The sequence below is a fragment of the Mobula hypostoma genome, unplaced genomic scaffold, assembly GCF_963921235.1.
Source record: "Mobula hypostoma unplaced genomic scaffold, sMobHyp1.1 scaffold_134, whole genome shotgun sequence".
NCBI classification, from domain to species: domain Eukaryota; kingdom Metazoa; phylum Chordata; class Chondrichthyes; order Myliobatiformes; family Myliobatidae; genus Mobula; species Mobula hypostoma.
Window position 1 is genome coordinate 69311 of NW_026948246.1, and position 25105 is coordinate 94415.

At 46.6% G+C, this 25105-nt stretch overlaps 1 protein-coding gene and 1 long non-coding RNA gene across 2 annotated transcripts in view; both read right to left on the minus strand.

Moving 5' to 3' along the window:
* LOC134342161 (NACHT, LRR and PYD domains-containing protein 3-like) overlaps positions 1 to 12320 on the minus strand; it is a 30554-nt gene extending 18234 nt beyond the window's left edge. The window contains exon 1 of the mRNA XM_063040134.1: positions 10732 to 12320. Within this exon, the coding sequence (XP_062896204.1) occupies positions 10732 to 10741 (10 nt within the window). The 5' untranslated portion in view covers positions 10742 to 12320. The remainder of the gene's footprint in view (positions 1 to 10731) is intronic.
* A 7462-nt stretch (positions 12321 to 19782) lies between these two features.
* LOC134342164 (uncharacterized) lies at positions 19783 to 25086 on the minus strand. The gene is made up of 3 exons (XR_010016963.1): positions 24987 to 25086; positions 21818 to 21991; positions 19783 to 20562 (listed from the first exon to the last, which is right to left on the minus strand). It is a non-coding gene; the product is annotated as an uncharacterized LOC134342164 (long non-coding RNA).
* Between the last annotated feature and the right edge of the window lie 19 nt (positions 25087 to 25105).

Sequence of the window (25105 nt, forward strand, 5' to 3'; positions counted from 1 at the left end):
GGGACCGACCATAGATGCACAGGGTGAAAAGGTACGATCGGCGGGAACCTGATGTGTGTGTCCGCCCTTGCCTGGGTGCCGGGTTCTCCGCGGAAGAACGATCGTATCCGGAATGGAGGGGTCACACTCGGTGACCACAGAAGACACTAAAAAAGGGCTCGCCCGAATCTAACTGCGAGTAACATCAAAGGTCTGTTTGAATCGAGAATTTGCATATTCACTCTCTCTCTCTCTCCAACAGCACAACAGCGATTACTGCGAACTGTACTCGGCTGAATTGAACTCTGCGTCACTTGAGACTGATCATTTTACGCCTAGACTGCGATAGAGCTTGATTGATTCAAATTATCCTAGTTCTGTGTACATGTGTGTTTATTCATTGCTAACCTGTTGCATTTATATCCTTACGATTAGAGCACTGTGTTACTTATTTCTTTAATAAAACTTTCTTAGTTCCAGTAATCCAGACTCCAACTAAGTTGTCCATTTCTGCTGGTTTGGCAACCCAGTTACGGGGTACGTAACATAAGTGGGGATCTCGTCCGTGATTTTGAGCGCTAAATTTGGGACTGGGTAAATTGATTTGGTTAAAATTCCTGAAAAAAAGAAAGGGCAACCAGCAGAAATGGAGATTGAGGAATTTCTAAAGGCGCCAACCTTGGAGGCATTAGCGGATGCCAGGAAATCAGAATTGATAGCTGTGGCCAAACGGTTGAATCTTTTTAAGGGAAAGTCGACAATGAGGAGAGCGGAGATGCACAGAGCTATCATAGAGCACTATGTATCTAAAGGTGTGTTTCCCCACGGGGAGCTGGAGGTGGTATCTATGGGCAAACCTGGTGGAGAAGCAGTACAGCTGCAGGTGGAAAAACTGAGACTCGAGCACAAGTTCCGGGTAGAACAGCTGGAGCGAGAAGAGAAACAGTTAGAACGGGAAGAAAGAGAGAAGGAAAGGGAGGTTGAGCTTGAGAAGTTGAGGATGGCACTAGATAGCGGCCAAATGCCGAACCAAGGTGGAGGGTTCAGGGCGACCCAGGAGGTTAGGCTGGTTCCCCCATTTGAGGAGGCCGATGTTGATCGGTACTTTCTCCATTTTGAAAAAGTTGCTGCAAGTCAGGACTGGCCGAGGGATAAGTGGGCTGTTTTGCTTTAGAGTGTACTTAAAGGGAAGGCTCAACAAGCTTACTCAGCTTTGTCCGCGGAAGATGCCCAGAGGTATGAGGTGGTGAAAGAGGCCATCCTCAGGATTTATGAGTTGGTCCCGGAGGCATACCGGCAGAAGTTCCGGAATGCGAGGAAGCACGTATTTAGAGTTTGCCCGTGAGATGCAGATGTATTGTGAACTTGGTGCGCCTCGAAAGGGGTCAATGGGGATTATGACAGACTGCTACAGCTCATCCTGATTGAGCAGATTAAAGGTTGTGTCCCTGAAGGTATGAGACCCTACCTTGATGAGAAAGAGGCAGACACCTTAGCCGCAACTGCTAAGTTAGCGGATGAGTACACGTTGACACATAAAGCAAAATTTACCCTAAGTAAAAGCTACCAGAAGGGTAGTCGAGAGGGCGGAGAGAGTTCACTGGAAAAGCCAGAAAGTAAGCCAGGCACTAGAGAGAAGGATAAGGAAGACAGGAAGCAGTTTGGTAGGAAGTCTCCTGGGGTCGTATGCTATAATTGTGGGAAAGCCGGTCACTTTGCGTCCAGGAGCTTTGCCCCAAAGAAGGAGACGGGGAAAGGAAAAATGACTCCGATTGGCTGTATTGAGCGGGCAAACAAGCCGCTGGGGGAGAAGAGGTCTGATAAAGTTAAGGAAGGACGCGAGAGGTTTATCTTGGCCGGATTGGTGTCGGTGAAGGAGGGGTTAAACCCAGTTCCAGTGCGGATCTGGAGAGACACTGGAGCTTGTCAGTCACTGATCTTAAGGAGTGTTTCAGACTTTAGTTCAGAGACCGAGACTGGGGAGGTCAGTGTGATAAAAGGCATTGGGAAAGGGACTGAAACAGTACCTTTGCACCAGATACACCTAAAAAGCGACTTGGTCTCCGGACTGGTCACGATCGGGGTGAGGCCCGAACTACCGATGGAAGATGTGGAGGTCTTACTCGGTAATGACCTCGCCGGCGGAGAGGTGTACCCAGCAGTAAGATTGACAAGCCAGCCTGCCAGCATTGAGGCCCTGCCCATGGGCTCACAGGTTTATCCCGTTTGCGCAGTCACTCGGCACATGTCCAGAAAGGCTGCCGAAGTGAACATAGATTTAGCGGAGACGTTTTTACCAGCCTTGTACCAGGAGGGGTTAGAAAGTGAAAAGAAGGAGCATAGTAAAACGGGAGGAAGTGAGGAAGTTGAGGTAGACTTATCGTTAGCAAGGAAGGAATTTATACAGACACAGGAGCAAGACGAGGAGCTGATGGTTTTGACGGAGACAGCTCTCTCCGAAGCAGAATTAAAAAGGGAGCTAGTGGGTGGGGGGGGGGTGATAGTGCCGAAAATTTATGGTGATGAGATTTTTAACCTGGCCCACAAGATACCCCTCGGTGGACATTTTGGGGTGAGGAAAACAGTCAATAGAATCATGAAAGAGTTTTACTGGCCGCATAGGAGGAAGGATGCTGTTGACCATTGTAGACGTGAGCAAACACAGTTACAGACTATTGATATTTTAACAGCTTGCCACGATAAGAGAGCAGACCTAGTCGGTGTTAGCAGGAAAATTAATGAGGCTAGAGTGCCACCTGATAAGGGGAAGACCCATTTTGGAAAGATAAGTGTGGTGCCGACCAGATGGGAGAACTCTATTGTGTTGGCCAACTTTGCTGATGAGTTCTCTCGCTTAATCCCCGAACAAAGCGAGCTGCCGATAAAGCCAATTAAACGGCATGCACACGTACATCCGGATGTCCCGAGGCGATGCAAAGAGCCGGGACATGGTATTGTTGTCACATCAGGTCAGCCTAGTAAGCAACACCCCTATAGGATGATTAATTCAGTGACAAAAGGGCTAAAGGACGCAGAAGCGTATATTGGCGATTTAGTGGTCTGGAGTGACATGTGGGAGGAGCTGTTTGAAGCCAGCCTGACAGTGAACCTCGCAAAAAGTGAATTCGGCCACGCGAAGGTCACTTATATGGGATTTGTGGTAGGACAGGGGCAGCTGGCTCCGATGCAGGCTAAGGTGTGGGCTATCTCTGAAGTCCCCACCCCAACAGACAAGAGAGCCCTGAGAAGGTTCTTAGGGATGGTAGGGTACTATGGGAAGTTTTGCAAAAACTTTGCGGATATTGCCCTCCCTCTTACTAAGCTCTTGCCAAAGAATGCTAAGTTTGTGTGGGACGACCCTTGTTATCTTTGTCCAGGACAGAAACCATTGAGGGTTTACACTGATCACAACCCATTAGTGTTTTTGGCCACTATGTAGTTTACTAAGTTGGAGCCTGGTCTTAGAGGATATTAACATAACACATATAAAAGAAACGGAAAGGTGATTGCTGACTGTCTGTCAAGGTGTTGAAAACTTAGTTCTCTGTATTAGCCTTATCGCTGATGATCCTGTATATTAGTGTGTATCTAATAATCTATTCATGCCTATAATTTTTACCCCGGTAAAAATCCTTTGAAGGATAGTGGTGTGATGACAAACCAAGTTATCAGAAGATTGATGCTGATGAGAGAGATAAGTGAGACAATGCAGAAACATTCAAAATGCTAATAAGAGAGAAGAGAGAGATTAATGAGAAAGAAACACACTTCAGATATTGACAGACCGATTGCTTTGAAACTGAACTGTTTGAAGTTTGATGGACAGGCGATACCCCAGCAGGGGGATAAAAGGAACAGGTTCGCTAAGGCACGACGGACACCACGAGATCACGAGATAACGAGACCCTGGAAGTGCGGTGTGCCCCCCCCCCACAAGTTGGTGGGAGTTTGGAGGGGGACCGACCATAGACGCACAGGGTGAAAAGGTACAATCGGCGGGAACCTGGTGTGTGTGTCTGCCCTTGCCTGGGTGCCGGTTCACCGCGGAAGAACGATCGTATCCGGAATGGAGGGGTCACAGTCGGTGACCACAGAAGCCATAGAAGGGTTTGCCCAAAATCTAACTGCGAGGAACATCAAAGGTCTGTTTGAATCGAAAATTTGCATTCACTCTCTCTCTATCCAACGGCACAACAGCGATTACTGCGAACTGTACTCAGCTGAACTGAACTCTGCGTCACTTGAGACTGATCATTTTACCCCTAGACTGGGATAGAGCTTGATTGATTCAAATTATCCTAGTTCTGTGCACGTGTGTTTTATCATTGCTAAACTGTTGCATTTATATCCTTATGATTAGAGCACTGTGTTACTTATTTCTTTAATAAAACTTTCTTAGTTCCAGTAATCCAGACTCCAACTAAGTGGTCCATTTCTGCTGGTTTGGCAACCCAGTTACGGGGTGCATAACACTGTCCTGTAGTTCCTTCATTTATTTGACTGCTAAATGTGCAACTCCTTACACTTTCCTGTATTAAACTCCAGCTGCCACCTCTTTGCCCATGCCTTTCGCTGATCAATAATCTACACTATACTTTAGCAAACATTCCGAACTTCCACAACTCCACCGAGTTCTGCATTTTCTGTAAATTTGTGAATCAGCGACAAGAGTTTTCCCAAGTCATTTATAAACATCACAGATTACAGAGCGCTCAACACTGAACCTCTGCGGAGCACCTCTGCTCACAGACATTGCCAGCAGTACCTGTTTGGTTTGGGCAAGATAATGTTGCACGTCTCCAAGGATCGAATTTGCCTTACACATTTGTCTATCTCAAGGGGCCATTGTGAAAACTTCACAAACATCCATGTTTGAAAATTTCACTGTCCTTCCCTCATTAGTCCTCCTCCGAATGCAGAGCATAGTCTGGTGCGCTAAACCCATGATGACCATCTCTAATAATGCTATACGATTTCTATACGATTTCAGATACAGACACAATGTATCCCTCAGCATACTCTCCACTAATTCCTCCACAGCCGATGATTTACTGGGTTTCCTGTGTGGCTTTTCTCAATCTGAGGAACAACACTGACTATTCCAGTGGTGACAGAGGAGATGTTGTTCCTGAACCGTTGAGCAGGTGTCCCTAACTCCTCACTGATGGAAGCGAGTCGAGGGCATGTCCTAGGTGATGGGAGTAACTTAGGAATGGAGAAGGTATTTTTTAGGGTTACATAGGTACAACCTTTTGAAGGTGTTTTTGATGCTGGAGAGCACAGTGTCCATGATGGAACTGGCTGAGTTTGCAAATTTCTGCAGCTTTTGCCCTGATTCTATGCAGTGGCCCCTCCAGACCAGATGTTGACACGACCTGTCAGTAGGTTCATCAGGTACAGCTGTAGAAATTTCCTCTTTTTCTTAAACATCTACACGGACTAACAAATGTTTTAAGTTTACTTATTAATTGTCAGCTTGATTTCCTGAAGGGAAAGTCTGGGATGAAAAACCTTTTGGAATTTTTTGAGGGAATAATAAGCAGGATAGACAAAGGAGAGTTGGTGGATATTGTGCACTTTAAATTTCAGAAGAAAAGCCGCCGTACATGAGACACTTAACAAGTTGAGGCCATGGTATTATAGGACTGGTACAAACATGGATCGAGGATTGGTTGATTGGCAGGAGATGAAGACTAGGAATATTGGGGAGCCTTTTCTAGCTGGCTGCCAGAGATTAGTGGTGTATCGCAGGGATCTGTGTTGGGACCAACTGAGCTTATTTTATATACCCATGTTTTTGAATACGTAATTGATAGCTTTATGGCCAAGTTTGCAGAGGATACGAAGGTAAATAAAGGGACAGCTGCTGTTGAGGAAGCAGGGAGACTGCAGATGGACTGACCTTGGAGATATTAGGAGATTGGGTAAAGAAGTAGCGGTTGATATACAGAGTTGCAGATGTGTATGGTTATGCACTTTATTAGAAGGGGAAAAAGGCATAGTCTGGTTTGTAAACAGCCGTATAATTCAATAATCGGAGGCACGGAAGGACTTGGAAGTCCTCGTGTAGGTTGGATCCGTGGTGAGGAAGGAAATGCTATATTAGCATTCAGGTCAAGAGAACTAGAGTATAAAAGCAAGGATATAATGAGGAGGCTTTGAAAGGCACTGGTGAGGCCTCAGCTGGAGTATTGTGAACAGATTTGGTAACATTGTCTAAGAAAGGACGTGATTCAGAGGAGGTTCATGAGATTGATCCCATGAATGGAAGTATTATAATATGAGATTGGCCTGGGCAGTACTCGTGGGAGTTTAGAAGAACGAGAGGTGGATATGAATGAACCCTATCGAATATTGAAAGACCTATATGGAGTGGGTTTTGAGAGGATGTTTCCCATAGTTGGGGGAGTCCAGGACTAGAGTGCATAGCCTCAGAATAAAGGCACGCCCACTTAGAGCAGAGATGAGGAATAATTTCTTCAGCGAAGGGGTGCTGAAGCTGACGCATTCCCTGCCACAGACGTTATTGAGGCCAGGTCATTTGTTTTATTTACAGTAGATGGTGACATGCTTTTGATTAGTCAGGGTGTGAGAGATTACGGGGAGAGAGCAGGAGAATAGGATTTGAGAGAGAAATTAAATCAGGCATCATGAAATGACGGAGGAGACCTGATGGGCCGATGCCCAAATTCTGCTCCTATTTCGTATGGCGTATTAGGACCATAAGGCCTGGGAGCAGAATTAGGCCATTTGGACAATTAAATGTGCTCTGCCAATTCATCATGGCTGATAGATTGTCCCTCTCAGCCACAATTGCATGCCCTCTCCCCATATCACATCATACCATGACCAATCAAAAATAAATTAAACCTCTTCCTAAATTATACGAAAGACTTGGCTTCACAGTCGCCTGAGACAACAACGTCCACAGGCTCGCCACTGTCTGTCTAAGAAATACCTCCTGATTTCCATTGTAAAAGGAATCACCTCTACCATGAGGCTGCGTCCCTTTGTCTTAGACTCTCTATATGACAAGCAGGTCAATTCTGAACTCTATTTCGGGAACATCCTTTGAACCCTTTCCAGTGTCAGCACATCTTTTCTATGATAAGGGGTTTAGATCTGCTCTCAATACTCCAATTAAGGGCTCACCATTAAAAAGTGTCAACATTGCATCATTGCTTTTATATTCCCCTTTTCTTGAAATGAATGCTAACATCGTATTTCCATTTCTCACCACAGACTAAATCTACAAATTAGCCTTTACGGATTCCCGTACAATGAATCCCAAGCACATCAGTTTTTTAAAATTTTCTCTCCATTTCGAAAATAGTCCACCCTTCTATTTCTTCTACAAAAGTGCATTGCCACTTCTTGAACTGCTTCTCTCTTGCCACTTCTTTGCCCATTCTCCTAATCTGTTATTCCTCCTATAGCCTCTCTCATTCTTCAAAACTACCGACGCCTCCACCTATCTTCGTATCGTCCGCAAATTTTCCGACAAAGCCATCAATTAAGTAATCCAAGTCATTTACATATAATTTAAAAAGAAGCCGTCGCAAAACAGATCCCTTTATTCCCAATCTTTGCCTCCTGCCAATCAGCCACTGTTCTATCCATGCTAGTATCTTTCCGGTAATACCATGGACTCATAGCGTGTTAAGTAGCCTCATGTTTGGCAGCTTGGCAAAGACCTTAATAACATCAACCGATTTTCCCTGTTGGTTCTTTCTTCAAGTAATTCCAGGATTCCTCAAGGAAAGGCAGGATTTTCCCTTGAGAAAAACATGTTGACTACGGTTTATTTCATCATATGCCCCCAGGTACCCTGAAACCACATCTTTAACAATCATCTCCAACCATTAAGGTCAGAGTAAAAGCCCTACAAGTTCCTTTTTTCTATCTCCCTCCCATTTTCAAAAGTGGAGTGACATTTGCAATTTTCCAGTCTTCTGGCAGTATTCCAGAATCTAGTGATTCTTGAAATATCATTATTGTTCCCTCCACAATCTCTTCAGCTTGGTAATTCAGAGCCCCGTGATGCCCTCCAACTGGCTCAGATAACTTATCTACATGCAGACCTTTCAGTTGTCCAAGAACCTTCTGTCTCCCCCTTTTTCTTCTTCCTGGGCCTCCTGTCCCATGATCCCTTTTGCCAATCACCTGTCCAGCTCTTGGCCCCATCCCTCCCCCTCCTGTCTTCTGCTATCATTTTGGATCTCCCCCTCCCCCTCCCACTTTCAAATCTCTTACTAACTCTTCCTTCAGTTAGTCCTGACGAAGGGTCTCGGCCTGAAACGTCGACTGTACCTCTTCCTAGAGATGCTGCCTGGCCTGCTGCGTTCACCAGCAACTTTGATGTGTGTTGCTTGAATTTCCAGCATCTGCAGAATTCCTCGTGTTTGCCTGGTAATTTTGCACACTTCTGACCTCTGACCCTGGAAAACTTCCAGCAGGCTACCAGTGTCTTCCACAGTGAAGACCAATGCAAAATACATATTTTGTTCATCCATTATATCCATGTCCCCCATTAATGCCTCTCCTGCATTGTTTTCCAGCGGTTTGATATCCACTCTGAACTTTTGTTTACACTTTATGAATCTGAAGAGACTTTCTGCTTCCTCTTTTATATCACTGGCTAGCTTACTTTTGTATTCTATCTTTTCAATCTTAATGACTTTTAATTGCCTTCTATTTTTTTAAAGCTTCCCAATCCTCTATCTTTCACGAATATTTGCTCTTTAATGTGCCCTCTCTTTGACTATCATTTAAGCTTTAACTTCTCTTGTTAGCTACGGTTGTGTCGCTGTGCTATTAAAATACTTGGTCCTGTGTTTTTCTCATTGCTTCCAGAAATTCCAGGCCTTGCTGCTCTGCCATCATCCCTGCCAGTGTCCTTTTTCCAAAAAATGGCCAGAACATCTCTGATTCCTCTAGAATTCCATTTCCTCCCCTGTCATACTGATACATTTGAACAGGAGAATATCTGAAGAAGCTTGAAATCCAAGTAACGAATATAAAATTCTGGAAGAATTCAGCAGGCCTCCAGCATTTTGCATGTGCTGAACATCTTATTTAGTTTCTCTTTCTCAGATTTCCGAGAGGATTCACTCATATTATGATCACTTGCCCCAAAGGGCTCTTTTTCCTTAAGCTTTCTAACCAATTACGGTTCATTGTACAACACCCAATCCAGATTAGCTGATCCTCTACTGTGCTCAACCATGAGCTGCTTAAAAATGCCACCTCGTTGGCACTCTATAAATTCCCACAATTGGAATCCAGCACCAACATGACCCAGTCTATCTGCATTGAAATCCCCCATGATGATTGCAACATTGCCCTTTTGTCACGCATTTTCTTTTTCCCGTTCTAATGTGTAGATCACATTCGTACCTCTGTTTGGGGGTCTGTATATACTGCCCTTCAGCGTCTTTTTACCCTGGGAGATTCTTAGATCTACCAACAATGATTCAACACATATCGACACAATGACAGCTCTTTGTGATGATTTGATTTATTGTTTCAGCAGCAGAGGCATGCCAACCCATCTGCCTACTTGCTTGTATTTTCATGCAATACCTATCGTTTGATGTTAAGCTCACAGCTATAATCTCCTTACAGCCATGATTCAGTGATGCCGACGACATTATGCATGCTAATCTGCAACTGTTCCACGTTCATGTATATGTGTACTGCATGCATTCAAATATAACACCATCAGTCCTGTATTCACCCTTTTCAAGTTTGCCCGCTTTTTAAGTTGCAATTCATCCTGTAGACTGCAATTTTGCACTTTCATCAGTGACTCCTTGCTGGGAATCACACTACACACCGCCTCTATCTGTAAACCCACTATGCTTATCCTTCTCCTCAGCACTGTCTCTCTGGTTCCCAGCACACAGCCCCCAATCCTCCACCCCGCCAAATTAATTTAAAGCCTCCCACACGACTCTAAGAAACATGCCCAGAATGATATTGCCATTGTCTTCTGGATCACGTGTAACCCGTCCCCAGAAGAGATCAAATGATACATCATTCTGAATCCCCTGCTCAATGCACAATTTCTCAGCCACGCATTCACCTGCCAAATCATCCTATTCTTAAACCTCACTAGTGCGTCGCACAGGCAGCATTCCACAGATTCCTATCCTGGAAATCATGTTTTTTTTTATCTTTATACCTGGCTCCCTAAAATCGATCTTCAGGACCTCTTCACCTTGTCTGTTTATGTCATTGGTGTCAATATGAACCAGGACTTGTGGCTGCTCACCCTTGACATTGTGAATGCCTTAGACCTGATCCGAGAGATCAGGCCACTGGTAAATCACGCAAAATGGCCAAAACGTCGACTGTACAATTTTCCACCGATGCTGTCTGGCGTGCTTTCTTCCAGCATCTGCAGATTTTTCTCCTGTTTGAGATCTGACCCTGGCACTTGGGAGGCAACATACCATCTGGGTGTCTCTAGCCTGCCCACATAATTATGTCTCTGTTCCTCTATGAACACAGTCTGAGCCACAGCATTAGATTCAGTGCCCGAGACCCGGTCACCGGTGTTAAGTCCCTGCCATGGAACTGTTGGATTGATCTATAACTCAAGTCTGTTTTACTACTGGTATCAATGACCACGTTTGAGGAAAATTTTCCGTGCCCTGTTAGCGCCTGTATAAATTTCTTCATTTGAACTACTGAACACCGTGAGCACCGGATATTAATTAAAGCGGTTAGAATGATTAATCATAATCAGACCTGTGTCCATTATGATTGTGACTGACGACTGATGACTGTGTCTTCTTGTTGAAACTTTAGTCTCGGTTTAGGAAAGCTCCACCTGCTGGTGATGCTCTGCATTACACACAAAGAGACAATGAGTCAGAGAGATTATGATGAATGTGTAAATATGACAGTATCTCCCTCCCCTGTATCACAGCAGCAGTTGGCTTAGGGACCAAACATTCTCCGTTAACATCAACTTCCACACCACGTCTGTATGTCTGTTCAGTAATATCTGGTGCATCACACAGATAGAGTCACAGAGCAATACAGCATGGATACAAACCGTTCGGCCCGACGAATTCATGCCGAACACACTGCCTACAGAGATGGTCCCGATTTCCTGTGATGGGTCAATATCCATCCAGGCCCCTTCACTCCATCCACCCATCACAACTGCTCCTTAAGATTCAAGATTCAAAAAACTTTATTGTCATTCTAACCATATATCAGCTCTGCAGGGCAGAATGAGACAGCGTTTCTCAGGGGCAGTGTGATCATAACATAACAAATGCAACACTAAATAATAAACAAAACAATAAATAGTAAAACACAACAGACACATGTCAGTTAAAATCAGTTATAAGTGTCCAGTGCAAGTTAAAAGTGTCCAAAGCAGAGTCAGGTAGAGCAGCTATTTAGCAGTCTGACTGCCTGTGGGAGGAAGCTGTTTAGTAGCCTTGTGGTTTTAGTTTTGATGCTTCTGTAACGTTTGCCTGATGGCAGAAGAACAAACAGTTCATGGAGAGGGTGTGAGGGGTCTTTAATGATGTACAGTGTCCAATGATAATCTTGTACTTGCCTCATTCATTTCCTTTGGCAGCGCAGTGCAAATAATCAGGAACCTCTGCATGAAAACGTTACTGCTCATGTCCCTTTTAAAACTTCTCCTCACTTACAAAGTCATTTTCCCTGGTCTTGGTCTCCCCTGCACTGAGGAAAAGGCTTAACACTGACCTGATTTCTGACTTTCATAATTGTAAATATTTCTGTAAAGTCACTGCTCATTCTCAGGCCTTTAGTCTTGGCAACAGCATCGGAAATCTTCTCTAAACTCTTCCCAGTTTAAGTAACAGAGAATACGATCAATTCCCCGTCTTTATCTAATAACAGCGAATACAGTCAAATTCATCGATTCGTCCAGTACCCGAGGACAAAGTCGTGTTACCTCTAATTCTACGAACTCAGCGAAAACAACCTAAGGTTGATAAACGTAGCAGCCCAGTGGCGTAGTGGTCAGTATTGAAGCGGACGGGCAACAGCAACAGAACCCGGACGTGCACTCAGTGGCCACATTATTAGGTACAGGAGGTACATTGTCCAAAGGGGGTAGAATTTTCAATTTTTATCTACGGTCAGTGAGAATTACGACAATATTTGCTAATATAAATACTACTGTCAGATCTGCCTCGTCTTTCCTAAAAGAAATACACAATGAGAATAATAAAGCTCACAGATCCATAAAACCGTGCTATTTTAAAGACAATATGGTAGCAATACAAGAAATATTGCCAAGACAAGTGGGCTTATTAAAACACCACAACACTGCCCAGTACCGTCCCTGTTCTTACCTGGTGCTGGTCTCCTGAGTCTGTTTTCAGTGAAACCGAGAATCTGAGTTTTATGTCCCTAACAGTAAGTGAACACACCCTGAGCAAAGTTCAGTTGATAACACGCTCATAAACCTGAACTTCACCATATTCAGCACGTAACGTCACACTCTGTTCCACAACGTTTGTGTTAAACCACACAAAGTCTCATTTTGCTTGAATGTCCCCCTTACATGTGGATGGAGCCAGAATTTCTACTTCAGTACACGGTGGCAATGGGTACCTTTCTCTCCAAAACTTCTCCCCAGAGTGGAATCATATCTCGCATCCGGGTTCCGTTTAGCTGGTGCAGTCTGATTCACTGTTCACCTTGGGATCAGTTTATTGTCAGACTATACATCACAGTAACAGGTGAGGGCAAAAGTCCCTATGGTTTTATTGCACATCGATAGCAGAAGTAAGGGCGCTATGAACTCTTGTGAAAAGTTATGCATTTGGGATATTTTCTTCCATTGAACGCTGCTCACTTCCTTTCTCCAGATCTAACTGTGCACCAGCCGCCTGGAGATGCCGCGATCTTAGGTTCAGCCTTTTGAAAAAGTCATTTTCAACGGTTGTCCGCCGTTGGACCAATTGAGGAACAACTGTGCCGAGATTACCATCTCCTGGAGATAGCTACCAGTCAAAGTCGACAGCAAGAGAAGTACGCCCTTCTCCTTCACTTTATTGCTCACTGACTGGAAACAAGTTAGCATGTCACAGCAGCAATCATGAAATTATATTGAATTCGCGTAACTTGCCTTTATTTTGCAGACACATCAACCGTTTCTCATTAGAGAGTGAGGAGAAAACTCTGAACTTTAAATTCCCGGGGTCTACTATTTGTGTGAGCTTGCTTCTGGCATATTGGATTAGCAGCAGGACATCCAGTCTGTCGATCCTGTTCCGCCATTTTCTAAGCTGAACTCTCATCTCAGTGGCCCAACCCTGCGTCCAGCTGCAAAAACATTTCCAGTCAAGGATCTGTGCTCTGCAGAATTCATCACATTGAGAAAAAACTGTTTCATTTCCCCCTACAGTAACAAACATCTTGTCCACATTGCTATCAAGATCCCGCTTGACATTGTGTGTTCCAAGCAAGGGCTCAACTAATTTATCCAGTGACCATCAAATACAATCAATTCCTCGCCCTTACTTGATACCAGCGAATACGGTGAATTCTCCATTCATCCACCAACAGCCCATGAGATAGATTCAACTCTAATTCCTCTAATTCAAAGAAAACAAACGAAAGCTAATAGATATTTCCTGACAAAGGAATTCACACAAACCAAATTTCAATGTACTAAATCTTCTTTGAACTACGACCATCGGATTGGCATTCCTTCTGAGGAGAATGAAACGACACCGCATGGGGTGACCCACCTCAGGTCTCAGCAACGGGGATCGTAATGACACCATCAACTCTTCACATCTCCACAGACTATAACTGGCAATATGGATAGACCTCCTAATTACTCCCAACCCCTCTCTACTGGAGTGTAGTAGAGGGCGGACAGATAATTTCGAATAAATAAAATGAAGCCTCGGTTGAGATTATCTCGAATCATACTTGTGAAGGACTTTGTGTGGACTGTCCTGGCTTTCCTAATTCCCTTTGAGTTCTTGGAGACTCTGTTTGATTCCAGTTTCCTAAGTTTTACCTATTTTTCATTCTGATTCCGGACTACATTCATGACCTCCCTCCACATTCACGATTCTCTTCCCTTGTCCTTTTTGCCCTTAGTTCTGCACTCCGAGTAGTTAGACTTCAAACACCGGACGTGGACACGCCCAAAAGCAGCTGCTCCAAGTGAACTCTCACGAGTTCCCACCTAATGCTCTTGTAATTTGCCCTGTTTTCCGCGAGCTCCATGCTTATCCTTACAGAAACATAGAAACCTACAGCACATTATCGCCCCTTCGGCCCACAATGTTGTGCCGACCATGAAACCTAGTCTAGAAACTACCTAGAATTTCCCTAACGCATAGACCTACATTGTTCTACGTTCCATGTATCTATCTCAGAGTTTATTAAAAGACCCTATTGTATCCGCCTCTACCATCGTGGCTGGAAGTGCTTACCACCCACCCATCACCTTTTTATCTACATCCAATCACCTTAAAACTATGCCCCATTGTGTTCGCCATTTCAACCCTAGGATAAAGCCTCTGGCTATCCACGCAGTCAATGCCGCTCACCTACAGCTATCTTGAAGCTTAAGATGGTGTGTTCGCCGTTCACTCAACTGGCCGGGCTCACTACCCAACATCAGATGCAGTACAGATCCTTCATTAGTTGGACATTACACATATTGATTTAAAATGTACCCAGAAAATTCTGCTCCAACTCAATCATTATGCGCAGAAGGTCCCAGTTTAGATTTGTTTCTGAGTTCGTTATGTGCCATGTTGCATGATGTGGGTGATCATGGTCTTTCCATGAATGTAATTGCTCAATTTTTTTCTACAGAAATTGTTTTCTATTGCTGCCTTCTGGCCAGTGTCTTTACAAGACGGGTGACCCCAGCCATTATCAATACTCTTCAGCAATTGTCTGTCTGGTGTCAGTGGTCGGGGAAGCAGTACTTGTGACATGCACCGGCTGCTCCTTCGACCATACGCCTCCGGTTCCCATGGCTTCAAGTCATCCTGATCCGAGAGGGTGGGGGTGGTGGGTTTGTGCTAAAGTGGGTGCTACACATTGCCCAAGGGTGACCTGCTTGCCGGCGGAGTGAAGGGGCGCAGTCAAATTTCCCCTTCCAAAGAGAATCACTCCACATTTTTCCGGGGTGAACTCCATCTGCCACTTCTCAGTCCTTTTCGGCATCCTGTGAATGTCCTGTTTTAACCTCCGACAATCGTCTGCACTATCCACAACTCTACCAAACCCCTTATCATTTAAAATTTACTAATTCCACCCTTCCACTTCCTTAACCAAATCATTTACAAAAACACTAAAAGCAGGGGATCCCAGAACAGAGACCTGCAGAATACCACTTGTTGTATGCATATTTTTTCTCTGCTTTGTACAGACAAAAGCCAATTCTGAATCCACCAGCCAAATTTCCCTGGATACCTTGCCTACAGAAAAAGCCCATCAAGGCATCAAATGCTTTATTAAAATCAATTTATAAAAGATCACCTTCTCTCCCTTTATCAATGTGCTTTGTCATATCATCACAGAATTCAGCCAAGCTTGTGAGACATGATCTGCCCCTCACAAAGACACCGTGTCTAACTCTCTTCCTACCAGATAAACACACTCGCTCGCTTAAAGTATCATCGTAGCACACTCCCTCGAATCAAGGCAGCACCTAGTCTGCACCTTGTCGATAGTTTCCACATCCTTCCTATAATAAGGCCCTCAGAACTGAACACAATATTTCAACACGCATCAAAGTTGCTGGTGAACGCAGCAGGCCAGGCAGCATCTGTAGGAAGAGGTACTGTCGACGTTTCCAGCCGAGACCCTTCGTCAGGACTAACTGAAGGAAGAGTTAGTAAGGGATTTGAAAGTGGGAGGGGGAGGGGGAGATCCAAAATGATAGGAGAAGACAGGAGGGGGAGGGATGGAGCCAAGAGCTGGACAGGTCATTGGCAAAGGGGATACGAGAGGATCATGGGACAGGAGGTACGGGGAGAAAGACAAGGGGGGGGAACAGAGGATGGGCAAGGGGTCTCGTCAGAGGGACAGAGGGAGAAAAAGGAGAATGAGAGAAAGAATGTATGTATAAAAATAAATAACAGATGGGGTACGAGGGGGAGGTGGGTCACTAGCGGAAGTTAGAGAAGTCGATGTTCATGCCATCAGGTTGGAGGCCACTCAGACGGAATATAAGGTGTTGTTCCTCCAACCTGAGTGTGGCTTCATCTTTACAGTAGAGGAGGCCGTGGATAGATATATCAGAATGGGAATGGGATGTGGAATTAAAATGTGTGGCCACTGGGAGATCCTGCTTTCTCTGGCGGACAGAGCGTAGGTGTTCAGCAAAGCCATGTCCTAGTCTCTTCTCAAACAGTGATCTTCAGCCGACTATCCTTTCCCTGCCTCAGTGGGACAAACCTGTTCAGAACCAATGCAAGTGCTGCCTACAATATTTCGACCTTTTGGATGCGCTTTTCCCGGAGTATATCTGTTCCTGATTTTAGCTCTGAGTTTCCAGCCTAACAGGATCAAAATTCTACTTACCCAGTTAATCAGTTTGGGGCCTGACAGGGGGCTGCGGGGATGTAACGGGGCAGTGGGATTATTTGGGTGGCTGATACGGGCTGTGGGATTGGTGTGTGTTCCCCTTTTAGGAAAGAAGGCTGCTGGAACTAAATGAATCACACTAAAATGTCAATTTTATTATATTTTACAAAAGTCTTTGGTTTAAATTATTTCGTAAAGTTAATGAGTTCTATCGAGCTAAATTAAGACCACACAGCGATCTCCCTCTCTCCATGTTCAAGCCCCACCTAGCGGTCCAAACCCGCATTACCGCGCTCTCACACACAAGACCACGGAATCCACGAGCCTACGAGCACCGCTCACCCCACTAGTGCCGGAAAACCGGAGCTCCCACCGTCCCTGCCACCGGTGGCCCCCAGGGATCAGCCCCACGAAGGTGAGGCAAATCTCCAACTATCCCTCCCCTCCTCACGGCCCCTTCGGCCTCAGAACCCTGCCGCTGAGCTGCTTGGACAAAAGGCTGCGGTAGGTCCGAAAGGCCACACAGGAAGTTGGAGTGTTTTGCTCACCGGGACTGAAAGCCAGGCTCCGCCGTGTCTCCCTAATGAAGGTAGAAGGGAGCGCAGAGGTTGTGGGGGAGGAGAAGAGGTGCTCCAGGGTATAGGCGGTCACGGCCCGTGTCAGACCCTCATTAGGAGAGGAGACTCTTCCTCCCGGGCTAGCCGATCTCCAAGTCCGGTCTGGCTGCAGGCTGTCCTGAGCTCCGTCTGGGACTCCTGTCGGGGCAAGAGGATGGCTACGTCCCCGGATGCGTCCACTCCGGGACCTTCCGCCTCCTGCATCAGCCTAGGAGACCGTTCCGCTCGCGAAGCTCAGGGAGGGTGATCGATCTGGAGCGAGGGAGTGAGGGGCAGGTCGGAGGAGGGACGGGAGGTTGCGGTACAGATGGGAAGAAACGCAGGGGAAGGTGTCAACATATTAAACATGTTAATCAGATTGATTGCGATAATATTGCAGGTGCGCATGCGGCTGTTTAATAGGGCGGGTTTACAGACTGAGGCACTCTCGGCGCTGGATTTCAACAGCTCAGGGTTTTCGTCTCGAGTGGGTCCGGATCGTAACCTCCACATTGTAACCTCCACAGCGCGTCCCATTTCTAACATGACTCAGTACAAGGGTTTCAGCAAACTACTCCGCGCATGCGTAACAGGAGGCGGGTCGGGGTGGTCAGAGAGACGGGAGGGAGGTAAGAGGTCACACAACGCGTAAGGGAGGGTGGTTGTCGCGAAGACAGGATGGGAAAAGGAGATTGTGGATACGGTGTGGGAAACAGGGGTCAAGGAAGGGAGTGGTCAGTTAGATGGGAAGCGCTGAATGTTTCAGAGGGATTGAAGAATGGTGGCTGTGCAATCCCAGAATGCCATGCGTGAGAGAAATCCCTCCAATCCCTCAGGGTTCATCAGGCTTTTCTCTGACTTACACTTCCCCACCCTCCCTCATCCCAGTCTCTGTCTCTCCCTACACCTAGTCTCCCTATCTTCCTCCCTCCGTCCTCTTATCTCCTGTCTCTCTGTAGTAGTTTCTCACTCCCGCACCAGTCTGTAAAAACTGTCTCTCTTTCGCCCCCACATTCAATCTTCCCCGACTCACTCTCCAATCGCTCTCTCTCCCTGAGTCTCTCTCTCCCTCTGCCCACTTCGTCTAGCCCTTCTCTCCCCAGTCTCTTCCTCTCTCCCTCTGCAGTCTTTCCCACATCTTTTACTCTCCACACCGCCCTCCCCCCCCCCCGCGTGTCTCTCCACCGTCTCAGTCTCTCCCGGTCTCCGTCACATCCAATCTCCCTCTCCAATTAGATCTCTCTCCCCATCCCAAGCTCACTCCTCACTCCGATCTGTCTTCCCGTCAATGGTTTCCCTCTCTCTCGCCTCTCGTCTTTCTCTATCCGCTCGGTCTTTCTCTACCCCACCGGTCTCTCCCCATCTCTCTCTCCTCCGTCTTTCTCACCCCGTCTCTATCACTTACAAGACTTCTTCCTGTCTCTCTATCCCACCCGCAATCTGTCTCTCTCTCTCTCTCTCTATCCCCCTATCCCCAGTTCCTCTGTCACCCCTGTTGCTGTCTCGCTCCCCATTTCCCGCTTTCCTCCGTCTCACTTTCTGTTGGCCTTTACTACCTCGTCTTTCTCACCCAGACTCTGTCTCTCTCTCTCCCCAGCCCTCCCTGGTCTCTCTGTCTCGCTCTCCCGAAAATTTCTTTTCCCAGACTTTCTCATATCCCCGACAGTGTCTGTCTCTCACAGGTCACTCTCGCCTCTACCACTTTATTTTCATTTTCTTTCAGTATTACTCTCCCTCTGGTCTCTCTGTCCCACCCCAAGACCCCCTCCTAATTTCTGGCTGTCTCGGCTCACTGTTATTCCCTCTCCTCGTCTCTTTCTCTGTCTCTGTCTCTCGCTTTCTTTCACTCCTTCTCCTCGTCTCTCTCTCTCTCTCCACCAGTCCCTCGCTCTTCTGCTCTCTTTCCACAGTTCTACTGTTCGACCCGTCTCAGCCCAGTCTTTCCCTCTCTTTCTCTCAGTCTCTCTCAGCCCATTTTCCCTCTCTCCTTCAGCACTCTCTCCTCCCATGTTCTCTCCCCTAGTCTCTCCGTGTCAGTCATTTACCCTCCCCATTATCTCGCCCCCATCTGTTTCGACCTCTTATTCCCATCATCCCTCTCCCGTCGTCTCACCTCTCTCCCATCTTACTCTTTCCCAGTCTCTCTCTTTTCCCACATTTCTGTCTCTCACACCCCTTGCCTCTCCCCATCTCCGCATGACTGTCTCCTCCAATCTCCCTATTCCCGTTTCTCTCCCTCTCTCTCTCTTGTTCTCCCTCGATTTCTCTCTCACACCCCACTCTTTCCTCACAATCCTTCCCAGAGTCTACTCCCCTCCAATCTCCCTCGCACTTCCCTGTCTCTCTCCCTTGCTTATCTCCCCCATCTCTCTCGCTCGTTTCTATCCCAATCTCTCTCGCCGTCTCTCTCTGTACCGCATCTCTCTACCCAACTGTAACCCATCCGCTCTCTCTCCTCTGTCACCCTGTTCCCAACGGCTCTGTCTGCCCCGTCACCCTCTCCCCGTCTCTCACTCCACATTTATTTCTCAGCAATGTCAATCACATTTCCCACCATTCTGCCCCCCACCCCCCGTTTTTTCCCAACCGCAACATCGCCTAACCCACTCCCATCTCTCACCCACTCACGCTTCTCTCTACCCCGGTCACTCTCTCTCGCTCTCTCTCCCCCCTCTCCCCCCACTCGCCTTCTATGTCTCTCTGTCCTCTGGGTCAGGCAGCTCTGAATGCCTGTAAACTCCAATCTCCAAACACCAGAATAAACCCGTCTATCTTGTCGACAATTGTTTCTCTGTCACCATCACACATAGAAAGTGATGGTGCGCTATCCCGGAATGAGCACGGGCACAGATTCATTGTCGGTCAGTGAAGGGGCAGTGGCAGGGGTGGGGGTGGGGGGTTTGTAGACAGAAAGGGGAGAAGAAAAGTGAGAGTTTTATAAAGTGGGAGTGAGGGCAGTTCGAGAGGGAGGTGAGGAAAGGAAGGAGGAGCGTTAGGGTGAGAGGGGAAAGAGAAGGAGAGTAAGATAAAACAGAGGGGTGAGTTACGGAAAATGGAGTAGTGAGACTGAGAAAGGAGGGTGTGCTGAGGAGTGAGGGGATGGTGAGGGGTGGGGGAGAAGCGGGAAGCGGACTCGGTGAGCTCACGTAGTGAGACTGAGAAAGGAGGGTGTGCTGAGGAGTGAGGGGATGGTGAGGGGTGGGGGAGAAGCGGGAAGCGGACACGGTGAGCTCACGTGGTGAGACTGAGAAAGGAGGGTGTGCTAAGGAGTGAGGGGATGGTGAGGGGTGGGGGGAGGAAGAAGCGGGAAGCGGACACGGTGCTTACCGCGTGAAGAAGATGTTGTGAGAACTGCACACACTCAGACTGGGTGTCGGGCCAGTTCCATTCCCTCTGTCCCGCTCACAGTAAACCTTCTCGGGATTCACTGTATCAACGAAAACAGGTTTCAACACTCGATTGGGTATGTTCTATTCTGGTAAGAAGTGCACACCACTAAGTCCTCAAGGTCTGAAACATTCTTGTAAAATCTCTATGAACTCATTCAGTCTTATTGACAGATTTCCTTCAAACAGCTGACCATAACTGCGCACAATACTCCTCGAATTCGGTCTCACAAACGTCTTATACAACTCCAACATAACATCTCATCTCCGATAATCAATACCTTGACTTATGAAGGTCAATTTACAGAAACATTCTCTTTACCACACTGTCGACCGGTGATGCCGCTTTCGAGAGATTATGGATCTCTATTCCCGGATCCCTCTGTTCCACCGCACTCATCGGTGACCGAGCATTCAACGTGTATGTCCTCCCAAAATGCGACAGCTCGCAGATACCTGCATGAAATTCCATCCGCCAATTCTCAGCCTATTTTACCGGCTGCTCCAAAGACTCGAAGTGACTTTAACAGATTTTGGGGAAGTTTGGTAAGTTTATAACACACGCCAATGACATTAGGTCTGTGATAAGTCTGAAGGAACAAGCCGTTTCAGAGTTTTAAGTCTATAGATCCCGATAGGTAAAACACCAAAGTATGTGCGCTGTATTTCCCCGCGTTTCTTTGCCCGAACCGGGGTGAGAACAGAACGGCTTCCTGGATGCAAATGATTCCCGGGACGACTGAACAATGAATCCCCAGCCCAACATTTCCATCTACACTGGAATGTATGCTTCCTTTAATTACACGAGACACGGTGCACAGGAACAGTGACATAATATTGCTGTACATTGTTCTACTCAACACATTGTGTAATCATTGGAGTTTCATGGAACAAAACGCCAGACACAGTTCCACTGTATCTCGGTACACGTGAGAGGAATAATCCTAAAACAGCACGAAACCGATAAACTGGATCGGTGTGTGACCGCTGTAGCGAAACACCCTGAGACTGAGAGGATCGCGATTATCGGCAGACGATAACCAGTTTGCAATACATCCCACGCAAGGAGGCGTCAGCAGCCAGGCACCATAAATGGTTCTGAAGTGTAGCGAACACAGAGAGTATCGGATCGCTTTGTTCCTCACCGGGTGAGTTGCTACAGATCAGAAACCAATTGCGTGAGCGCCCGGCGGAGGCAGAGAGTCTGACAGCAGATCAGACGGATCTGGGTGAACATGTGGATAGAAGGGGCATAAAATTATCGCCATCCAGTTCCAGTCAGAGAGAGTACCTTACCCGGAAATGACGTGCCGCCGTGACGTACTCTGTGAACTTGCGAACCCCTGATATGCAAGTCGCCGCTCACTTCTCACTGTGATCCGGACAAGGCAACTCCGTGTGAGCGGCCTGATTTGTCCACGGACTGTGACTCCCCCGTGGTGGGAAGACTGATTCAGATTTGTTTCCTAGCTGGATGGAATTGGAATCGGTTTAATATTGTCACATGTACTGGGATTCTGTGTACAGATCAAATCATTATATGGAGCCGTGAAGTAGAAACATAGAAACATAGAAAATAGGTGCAGGAGTAGGCCATTCGGCCCTTCGAGCCTGCACCGCCATTTATTATGATCATGGCTGATCATCCAACTCAGAACCCCGCCCCAGCCTTCCCTCCATACCCCCTGACCCCCGTAGCCACAAGGGCCATATCTAACTCCCTCTTAAATATAGCCAATGAACTGGCCTCAACTGTTTCCTGTGGCAGAGAATTCCACAGATTCACCACTCTCTGTGTGAAGAAGTTTTTCCTAATCTCGGTCCTAAAAGGCTCCCCTTTATCCTCAAACTGTGACTCCTCGTTCTGGACTTCCCCAACATCGGGAACAATCTTCCTGCATCTAGCCTGTCCAATCCCTTTAGGATCTTATACGTTTCAATCAGATCCCCCCTCAATCTTCTAAATTCCAATGATTACAAACCTAGTTCATCCAGTCTTTCTTCATATGAAAGTCCTGCCATCCAAGAAATCAATCTGGTGAACCTTCTTTGTACTCCCTCTATGGCAAAGATGTGTTTCCTCAGATTAGGGGACCAAAACTGCACACAATACTCCAGGCGTGGTCTCACCAAGGCCTTGTACAACTGCAGTAGTACCTCCCTGCTCCTGTACTCGAATCCTCTCGCTATAAATGCCAGCATACCATTTGCCTTTTTCACCGCCTGCTGTACCTGCATGCCCACTTTCAATGACTGGTGTATAATGACACCCAGGTCTCGTTGCACCTCCCCTTTTCCTAATCGGCCACCATTCAGATAATAATCTGTTTTCCTATTTTTGCCACCAAAGTGGATAACTTCACATTTATCCACATTAAATTGCATCTGCCATGAATTTGCCCACTCACCCAACCTATCCAAGTCACCCTGCATCCTCTTAGCATCCTCCTCACAGCTAACACTGCCACCCAGCTTCGTGTCATCCGCAAACTTGGAGATGCTGCATTTAATTCCCTCATCCAAGTCATGAATATATATTGTAAACAACTGGGGTCCCAGCACTGAGCCTTGCGGTACCCCACTAGTCACCGCCTGCCATTCTGAAAAGGTCCCGTTTATTCCCACTCTTTGCTTCCTGTCTGCTAACCAATTCTCCACCCACACCAATAACTTACCCCCAATACCGCGTGCTTTAAGTTTGCACACTAATCTCCTGTGTGGGACCTTGTCAAAAGCCTTTTGAAAATCCAAATATACCACATCCACTGGTTCTCCCCTATCCACTCTACTAGTTACATCCTCAAAAAATTCTATGAGATTCGTCACACATGATTTTCCTTTCACAAATCTATGCTGACTTTGTCCGATCATTTCACCGCTTTCCAAATGTGCTGTTATCACATCCTTGATAACTGACTCCAGCAGTTTCCCCACCACCGACATTAGGCTAACCGGTCTATAATTCCCCCGTTTCTCTCTCCCTCCTTTTTTAAAAAGTGGGGTTACATTAGCCACCCTCCAATCCTCAGGAACTAGTCCAGAATCTAACGAGTTCTGAAAAATTATCACTAATGCATCCACTATTTCTTGGGCTACTTCCTTAAGCACTCTAGGATGCAGACCATCTGGCCCTGGGGATTTATCTGCCTTCAATCCCTTCAATTTACCTAACACCACTTCCCTACTAACATGTATTTCGCTCAGTTCCTCCATCCCACTGGACCCTCTGTCCCTTACTATTTCTGGGAGATTATTTCTGTCCTCCTTAGTGAAGACAGAACCAAAGTAATTATTCAATTGGTCTGCCATGTCCTTGCTCCCCATAATCAATTCACCTGTTTCTGTCTGCAGGGGACCTACATTTGTCTTTACCAGTCTTTTCCCTTTTACATATCTATAAAAGCTTTTAATGACCAGTGTGCACGAAAAGCTTTTACTGTGCATATTGTTACCCAGTGACAACATGGGCAGAGTGAACTTTAAATAGAGAGGTATTCATTTTAACAGCTAGCAAATCACTGTCAATCAGAACTTTGATCTCCTCTGGGTTTGATCAAATTCATCTGCACTCTCACACAACCTGTATAGTAGGCCTGTAGTGGGTAATGATTTTCTCTCCACAGCTGTTCCACACCATCCATACGTCATTTGCTTGCTAAATGACGCTTTAAAAAGTCAGATTTCCAAATATCACTCCACTTCTTCCCACTTTCAAATTCTCCAGCAACTTTTACATCACCACAATACACACAGGTAACACCAGTTTCTGTATTGTACATAAATATTTCCCCTGAACCCTCCCTCAGGTGACTGACAGTGGTGAACTCAGTGATGGCAATGCCAATGAATATGAAGGGAAGGGCAGTAGTCTGTCTCATTGGAGTCTGGCACATTTGTGATGTGAAAGCTACTTGTTGCCCAGGGCAAAGGTGTTTGATATCATTATGTACCCAGAGAGAGTGGGACAAAACATGTTCTCACGGGTAGAAAAGTCCAGAACAAGAGGAGGTAGAACAAGCAACAGACACAAAATGCTGGAGGAACTCAGCAGGCCAGGCAGCATCTATGGAAAAGAGTACTAATGCTGAGTTCCTCCAGCAATTTGTGTGTGTTGCTTGGATTTCCAGCATCTGCAGATTTTCTCTTGTTTGTGACTGGAGGCAGAACAAAGGTGATTTTCTCAACAGCTGATGTAAAAGATTTTGTTCCCTTTCTCCGAGTTCCCGATCCTTGCATTTAGACAGCTGGAGCTCAGCTCTGTCTGAGAGATCCATCGGTTCCCATTCCCTCATCAGCCGGAAGCTCCCCGGGGCCCGTGTACGGATGGTGGGGCTGAGAGAGAGGGAAGAGAGCAGGACTGTCCCGGGATTGCGGGTCACGGAGTCCGGAGCTCACAGCAACTACCCGAAGTCGGTGTTGAAAACGCCCGCCCGGTGAGACCCCCAACCCGGAGATCCCTTCTTACCTCAACCGATCATCCGGGGCCTTTTGTGCCCCGCGCGCTGGTGAGCTCGAGCTTGGTCGGTTTAACGGCTGGGCTACTAATCACGTGACCAGTCCCTCCCCCACCGCCGTCAACAGAGG